This window comes from Alternaria burnsii, assembly GCF_013036055.1.
Source record: "Alternaria burnsii strain CBS107.38 chromosome Unknown 698, whole genome shotgun sequence".
Classification (NCBI taxonomy): Eukaryota; Fungi; Ascomycota; class Dothideomycetes; order Pleosporales; family Pleosporaceae; genus Alternaria; species Alternaria burnsii.
The window spans coordinates 1,567,185-1,575,314 of NW_024066111.1; the positions used below are offsets into that span (position 1 = coordinate 1,567,185).

The 8,130-nt window shown below is 51.4% G+C and overlaps 3 protein-coding genes across 3 annotated transcripts; 2 read left to right on the forward strand and 1 right to left on the reverse strand.

The window, feature by feature from the left end:
• Nucleotides 1-506: 506 nt before the first annotated feature.
• GT037_004696 (uncharacterized protein) lies at nucleotides 507-3,439 on the forward strand (the record flags this gene model as incomplete). The annotated part of the gene is made up of 4 exons (XM_038929743.1): nucleotides 507-1,291; nucleotides 1,583-1,685; nucleotides 1,734-1,864; nucleotides 1,921-3,439. 4 exons carry the CDS (start codon nucleotides 507-509, stop codon nucleotides 3,437-3,439), a joined length of 2,538 nt encoding a protein of 845 aa, XP_038788015.1.
• Nucleotides 3,440-5,534: 2,095 nt separating this feature from the next.
• GT037_004697 (uncharacterized protein) lies at nucleotides 5,535-6,539 on the forward strand (the record flags this gene model as incomplete). Its single annotated transcript, XM_038929744.1, has 1 exon — nucleotides 5,535-6,539. The coding sequence occupies one exon, from the start codon at nucleotides 5,535-5,537 to the stop codon at nucleotides 6,537-6,539; it is 1,005 nt and encodes a 334-aa protein (XP_038788016.1).
• Nucleotides 6,540-7,559: 1,020 nt separating this feature from the next.
• On the reverse strand, nucleotides 7,560-8,012 carry GT037_004698 (uncharacterized protein; the record flags this gene model as incomplete). Its single annotated transcript, XM_038929745.1, has 3 exons — nucleotides 7,560-7,737; nucleotides 7,794-7,900; nucleotides 7,968-8,012. 3 exons carry the CDS (start codon nucleotides 8,010-8,012, stop codon nucleotides 7,560-7,562), a joined length of 330 nt encoding a protein of 109 aa, XP_038788017.1.
• Between the last annotated feature and the right edge of the window lie 118 nt (nucleotides 8,013-8,130).

Genomic DNA, 8,130 nt, shown 5'->3' on the forward strand with positions numbered 1-8,130 from the left:
AGCACTTATGGTTCTGTTGCCGTCCAGACAACGTCATTGGTCACTTTGATAGCGACGGTCATGTGCAGTGCACGCAGGCTGAATGTGCGTGAACACATAACTACTGTGGATATCGTTCCTTTTCTTCGTCAATAACCCTATGATACCATGTCCTGATGCCATGCACCATTCCTCAGCATGGCGCAGACTCCAGGCCAGACGAGCAAGGTGACATCTGCGTTGGAGCTGCACAGTTGGCTCAAAATGGACGCGGTATCGAGGCCCGATCGCCCATGAGAATGATCCCATAGGCAGCCTTAGCCGCCATCTGTTCATTTCGTCCTGCGCAATTTTTTACAAAGGTCGCACCGCCGCGCAAAAGCTGCTCACGTCACTATCGTGGCAATCGTCACCGGCCCGCTGTCGAACGAAACAACGGCACATCGCTAGGGAGCCCCACCTCTCCGAACCCCTCCATCGCGCTCCTACAATCTTCACCACACCTACCAAGTACACACATCAACACCATGGGCAAGCCTCCGAACCTATACGCTTTTCAAAGCGCTGCTGAGCTCGCCCCGAGCCTGCGCACCTACGTTCTCGACGCCCAAAACGCTGCGCTCGAGCGCCACCAAGTTTTCCGTGTTGCCGTCTCCGGCGGCTCCCTGCCCAAGACGCTTGCGCAAGCGCTTCTCAAGGAAACCAATGGCGAGGGAAAGGTACAATTCGACAAGTGGGAGATCTTCTACGCCGACGAGCGCGCCGTGCCCCTCGATCATGAGGACAGCAACCACAGGCTGGTCAAGGAAGAGCTTCTCGACAAGATACCGTCTGAGTTGGGAACGCCCAAGGTGTACCCAATCGACGTCAAGTACCTCGATGACGTACAAGAACTGGCGGACCAGTACGAAAAGACGCTCGTCAGTGTCTTCGCTGCGCGCGATAGCGTAAAGCTGCCACTATTCGACCTGCTCCTGCTTGGCTGCGGACCGGACGGGCACACATGCAGTCTGTTTCCCGGCTCTGATCTCCTGCGCGAATCGGAGGCGTGGGTACTTTCCATCTCCGACTCTCCAAAGCCACCCCCGAAGCGCATTACCATCTCCCTTCCTGTTGCGCAACACGGACTTAAGATTGGCTTTGTTGCAACTGGCGGGGGAAAGAAGGACATCATGCGTCAAATTTTCGATACCGACGAGGGTCAACAACTACCATGCGGTCTGGTGAACCACAAGGGTGGAGACCGAGTTAGCTGGTTTGTCGACTATGCTGCTATCGAGGGTGTTTCTTTCCCAGCGCGCCGCGGTAGCTTGTGAGGACATTGGAGAAAGTAGCAATTCTGCCCTTCGATCGTTTGCGCTTTCGTGTTGAATGGAATTACAAAGCCATTTCTCCAAGTATGCATTGGATCACTCACTCAGCTTAGATACACTAGATAACGAACTCTGACGACATTCCTCTTTCCATATTGTGCCAGACATGCTCTTGCCATATGTCAGGGTTCTAGCCATATGTGGTGTTAGCGCAATGGTCCGCGCTCATGGCGGGAAGTAAACACCCGATGTTTTGTGTGTTTGTGCATACCTAACAACACCAAACCAAGCTACCAACGCGCGTCTACAATCAAGCCGCGACCTGCATCAAAGATGAACGCAAAGCCACGCTCGCAGATAGGAAGGATCGGCCATGCGCCGGCACGAACCCGGGTAAGCCTAGCCTCCATACTATTGCAAGCAACGTCTAACAGAAGGTAGACCGCTGCATCTATCACTCCAGCTGAGAACGATCAACAAGCAACAAGACAGGGCACGAGTAGTATCGTGCGTCCTTCACCGAGTAAACTACCGTCGTTCCAAGGTGACACGGAGACTCGTCGTAGCTTACTGTGGGTGACCCTAGGCACACGATGTTTCCGGCTTCACTAACCATCTCCCAACCCAGTCCCCAACCTGGTCAACATAGATACAATACTCGGTCGAGTATACTCCCAGAAGTGTCTGATCAAGATGTTGGCTCTGAAGATACGGGAGACAACTTACATGAGGCGCAAGATCAACCCGAAGCTGCATCAACAACACAAGAAATCCAGGCCCCTATTGCAGTACCGGGACGTCTTCGACCCCGATCAATGTATCAAACTGGCACTCCATCATCTCAGCGCACCGAAAATACGGAAAAAACGAGTGCTGCTCGTTCTATGCGACCCCCAACTTCAATAAGCAAGCTTGTGGGGCCACAGGCAGGACTGAGCCGATCGCAATCTTTGCGAAAACCAGCTGCTACATCACGACCAGCTCATCCATCAGGTCTTTCCGGTCATTCTCGGACGCAATCGACGAGTACCATATCAGCTCCACGACAAAATGTTGCTAGGTCAAACACAGTTTCCGAACGACCAAAGTCGCTACAGATAGCACCAAGTCGTACCACCAAGACCAACAGCACAACCTCAGATGCGCTCCCTGGTGCCACCAGGACATCAATACGTAGCGCCGGTATTAGTCGCACTGCCAGTACTCGGACCAAACCAGCAACATCAAGTAGTCTACCAAGTAGCGGTCCTACACCTAGGGCGGAAGAGCCTCTTGCAACACAGTCGAGACGTAAAGAAGCTGGACCAGAAGAGCCGAAGAAGACTAATCGACCAGCTTTCAGCACGCTTCAACAGCACTTTACACCGCGAAAGGTAGGGAAGGCCCCAACTGCCACTTTTATCAACCCTGCGCCCCAAGCGCCATCGTACTCGCTTTCACCAGAGACAGTCAGTCTTCAATCAGAGCTATTCCAACTTCATCTCCTGCATGAATCGTCGGTGCAGGTGTGCAGACACTGGGAGATCAGCGCGAAGCGTAGCTTGCACACAAAATTTGAAGAGGTGGCTAGCTTATATGGAGTCATGTTAGAGAATGAACGTGCAGCACAGGAGCAGAAGAATCTTCAGTCTTTGTTAGAGTGGAGTGCTGGCGGCTCATCGCTAGGAATCGTTGAGCACATACAGATTCTCTCGGAGCCTCTTCACGAACTGCCGTCATTGGTCGAATCCGGTGGTCGACTGCAACGTCTAGTGGGTGAATTTGAACACTGGCTTCTTTGGGTCCAGGATGTTCGGTCCGCTCGACAAGACCATGGTAGAGCCAAGCCGGCGTTTGGTACGATTGAAGGTCTTGGGGATGCGTGGAAAGCCGAAAACGCTACGCTATCTCGAAAATTGACTGCCCTCGCCCGTGACCTGAACAGACTAGCTTCACCAACACCCGGATCAAGCATAGCATGCATGATCGAAGCATGCACATCAATCCTACACGGGGTCTTGGATGAGTTGCAAATAATGCAAAAAATTGAGACCGAAGTGGTGTCAAGGGAGAAAGATTGGGTCGAGGATCGGCTTCGAGTGATTGCGCAGGATGTCGAGACACAGTGGGTGGATGTTGATGAACAGAATGCTGCTTGGCGGATGTGAAATAAGAAAGTTGCCAGAGCAGACTTGGAAGCACGGCACTTAGCGTTGACGCAGCGACAAAAGATTGTTGGATTCCTGTCTGGGTGAGCTAGACTTACTGTGTACGTCAACATGGGTTGCGTATAGCAGCACACATCGACATATGCTCCGAGGACTCTACTTTGGTCTGAACACCACGACACTTCCGCAACCGGGCTCTTCATTAGTATGATACGAGGTTCTCTATAGCCTCTGCTCAAGTCTTCATTCACGTTGGCCTTTTCCACTTTCTAAATTCCAATAAGTTGCCCTGTGGAACTGCAAGCGCATGACGATCACACGACATGAGATATGTCCAGTCTAGCTTCCGCAGATGGTGTGACAGAGAGCTTCGCACGGTCTATGCTGACTGACCACGCTAATCTCGGATGAGTTCCGCTCACTATTACCAATAATCAACTATCCGTCTTACTCAGCCTTTGTCCTCCCACATGATTCCCTTGTTGCTGGCTGTAAGTCGTCCATGCCAATTCTTCGCGAAGGTTCCTGGCTTCCCGTCCACGGATCGGCATTTCGGCTCCGACGCCGCCATCGAAGTACTGCATCAACCCGCGCCTGATGTTACCAGAGCATTGATAGTACGTCTTCCTGTTGGTTCCTTAGCTTGCAACTTGGCTTTCACTTGGCATGGCCATCAAGCACGAAGAGGCGTCAATGTAGCAATGGCGCTGACTGACTGTTGGTACTACCGACGGAGTATTTCGTATGCATTGACATACTACATTGCTGACCTTCGGTCTCTTTAATACGCCTCTTTCCAAAGAGCCACCGGATACTTTGTGGGCATTACGCCTGCTTGTCCATCCGTTGTTTTTGTCTCAGAAGCGGAACCACTGGAAGCAAGATCTTGAAATCACGGCAGATCTCAAAGTGGTCGCGCTCACGAATGTTACCCAGCGCCATTTCGTATCACGTCTGTCGCTTTCTCTGGCCGCTGAGTATGTCCTCTAGGACACACGATTCGAGCACTCATTCAAAACACTGCTAATACAACAGTCCATGGTTCCGAATGGCGGACACCAACGTCGGCACTCGGTCTTTGAAGTCAAACTTCACCTATGGACTCTCGCACGAACAGGAAACGACCTTGGGAGGATGGAAACGCCATTGATGTGCAGCCCAAGCGCGCCGGCCCGAATGTTACAGCCTTCATCAATCAGCACCCATCCCCGCTCCCGCCACGAGCCGGCCACTATACTCACGGCGATTACGTCCTGGACCAACAAATATTGCTGCCGCGCCCTGTTTCGTCCGGAAACACGTTAGCAGAGCTTGTAATTTCGAATTTTACGCAGCAATTGCCGTCCGTACGGGCAGTCGTGTCGCTAGGCATACTGAAACCCAGAGCCCGGTCTTTCTATGATGTTTTCCAACACCGGCATAGGAAAATCCCGCCATCGAGTCACGCAGGTATGACAACTCTCTTAGCTTTGACCTGTCTGGCGCGTTAAGCGGAAGCGCGGTGCCCGACATACAGCCGGCGCATGATGCTCCCATTTCATTGGTGTGTGGGAATGCCAATACTCACTTTCCAAGACAGTCTTCGTAACTGAGCCGATTATAGAAGATCATTCAATTCATTGCCGAGATACTGAACGGGTCAGTCTCCCGCATAGCGGTTTGGGCTTGCGTCTCGGTCACGGGCCTGAGCTGGCGCATGCAGCAGGGACAATTACTTGCTGCTCACCGGACTGCCAGGAACAAGCATGTACAAACTTGTGCTCATCACCCCAAAAGGTTGCCGCAGACTTGAGAAGGCTGGCCAATAGAGTCCGAAAGTTGACGCGTATAGAGCATGACCTACCCACTTCAGTAAGTTGTTCGTTCTATCTCGCTCTCCTTTTACCGCTGGGTTTTAGCACCCGCGTCCTCTATCTACAAGGCCAAAGCTGATATTTTCTAATAGCCGCCTGGAACTGAACGTCCTCAGAGTGAAGAGCCACTGCAACGGGCGCTTCGCTCATTGCATGAGGGTAGTTTTCGACCGCAAAGGCACATAGAGCACCGATCGTCGCATCACCCAAGATCACCGTCGCCACCTTACAACGCTTCCAACATGAGAAGAGCTCGAGACTACCTAGAGGGCTATGAAGAACAATCATTATCATCTAGGCAACATTCGACGCCCCACGGATATGACGAATTTAGTAGTCCCCGGACAACGTCGTACGGGGGGAACTCTTCACAGAACACCACGCTGTCTTCAGGGCCGACACATCCGCCTCCACAATCCCCGATGCAGGTAGCGCAACCTGCATCCTCGATTATTCTACCTTCTCCGGCTTCACTTAAATTTCCTAGTTCGCAAAGCCTCCCACCGGTGTCACCACCTACAACGTCGCAGACATCAATACAAAATGCGGACTTGCAGGACCTCCAACATCAGGTCAGTGTCAAGACGTTTGAATTTCAGACTCTGCAGCGCGAGTACGACGCTTTACTCCAGAATCTCGAGAGACAGAAGACTAAATGCGCCACGTTCGAGAAGAAGCTTGAAGTTAGCGGCATAGAGATAAGTAGCCTGAAAGAAGAGAAAGAAAGGCTGCTTGCGCAAATTTTGACAGTCGAAGGTCAGATCGAAGAGCTACAGCAGAGTAGGGACGAGGCTCGGCGGCAGTTGGTTGCTAATGGAGCACAATACGTGCGGATCATGGACATGGCAAACCGGCTCCAGTCACAAAGTGCCGAGGCCAAAAAGATATGGGAGCTGGAGAAGGCAGGGCTAGAACAAAGGATTCGGTTACTAGAAGAAGCGATGGTGGCAGGTACCCCGAAGCCTACCCCGACAGTAGTCGCGGAACAGCAACCTGGTATCAATTCAGTCCCGTCGTCTGTCGACTCGACAGATACCATCAACACCCCAATGCCATCGCAGATAGAGATCATCAATGTCCTCCGTTCCGAAATCAGTCGCCTTCGCTTCAGGACACATACACTCGAGTCGACAGTGCAGAACATGCGACGCGAAAGCTTTTCTATCCAGACAGCGGCACGAAAAATACTTGATTCAGGCGACAAAATAGGGAACATTGCAAAAGAAGTAGTGGGTGAAAATGAATGAGAATTTCTTGTATGTACGACAGGCACTCACGTCACAGGACTGGGAACGTGTGGTGGTCATATTGCTCGTTGGGATTCTCTCCAGTCTAGAAGTTGGGACAAGGTTTTGCGGAAAAAAGAATAGAGGTGGATTTGGATTTCTCTTACTTATACCCTAGTGAAGCGCATCAGATGAAAATGAAGTCGGAGTGTATGGATCTGCGCATATCTCAAGTATGCTAGAGTTAGGAATGTCATCACATATCGCTCTGGATGTTATGTGATAGTGGTGCTATGCCTTCGCGTTCAGTTGTATCTTGGTAATACTGCCATCCACTTCCTCATTTCTTCCAACAAGAATCACCGAGGATGCCATCTAAACACTGCAGAGTATGCGGATGCGGTCGAAAGCTAGGACCTATCTCACTATCAATGGCCCGGAATCTCCGGTTGGTTAGATCGCATCGACCGGTCGATATGCAATTGGGCCACTTCAGGGCTGATGCATCCCCTTGCTGTTGGTGTGGAGCCTGTATTAGCGGTTTGCTGCGGACGATGGTCGCCACCGCTTTGTGTGGCCTGTTGTCTATCGCGACGGGAAAGTTGCCAACCCGGGTAGCTAAATGAGCTCCTTGTGGCATACAACACAGCTCTCTCTAAAAGTTCGATCACCTCCTCGTTGATACAACGCTATTTTGTAGGTTCAGAAACTGCTGTGCAGTGGGAAGGGAGTTGAAGCATGATCTACTGGCAGTCTAGTACCAGCGGTCTGGTCTCTGTGTCTTCTTCTTTGCTGAGCTGTTGAGGCATCGTATTTGATTGCTAAGCTTTACGTAGGAACGACTATACGAAGTGACCTATGAGCGTTGCGGGCGTCAGGTAAGACTACACCAGTGTCCCTGATATCACTCTCGCTTCTATTTGCGACGGCTAGGTAATACAAATCCTCGTCGTATTCTCGTCTCCCCACACAGCTGTATCGGTCGCTTCTCGCCAACCCTTTCGATGGTCGTGCATCTTGGGTATCTGTAGTGATTTGTACTCATGCCTGAACTGCTTCCTTCTGTTTCCTGGCCTCTTCCTCCTCTGGTGTCCTGGTAATGAGTTGCAGCGCATGGATACCGCCTTCTTTGGCGAGTTCTTCCTTCATCAAGGAGTTGATCATGCGGTGGCGTGCAAGTTGCATCTTGCCTTTGAACTCTGGTGAGGTGATGAAAACCCTATGCGGGTCAGGATTATGGCTTCACAAGGTGTAAAAGCGTGAACCTATAATTACCGGAAGTGCGTCTCTCTGCTGGTGACTCCTTGCATGGCTTTGTGATGCGCATGCTTATGTGAGTCATTGAAGATCTCGAGCGAAGTTGGCTTCAAAGCTTCTGTAATCTTATGAATGTCAGAAAGCACTTTTGAACACTCGACTGACGTGTCGCGTATTTGATGTCTGACATACTTTGGTCCGCAGAGCATCTTCCATTGGGGTCATGGACTGAGCCATGGCTGACATGAAACGCCTTGCAGCGAGGCCGGTACTTGGAACGAACATGCACGAGAGTATCTCCTAGTCGAGCGGTCCGTTAAGAAGAACCAATGAGAATACTGGAGCGTAGTGGTGG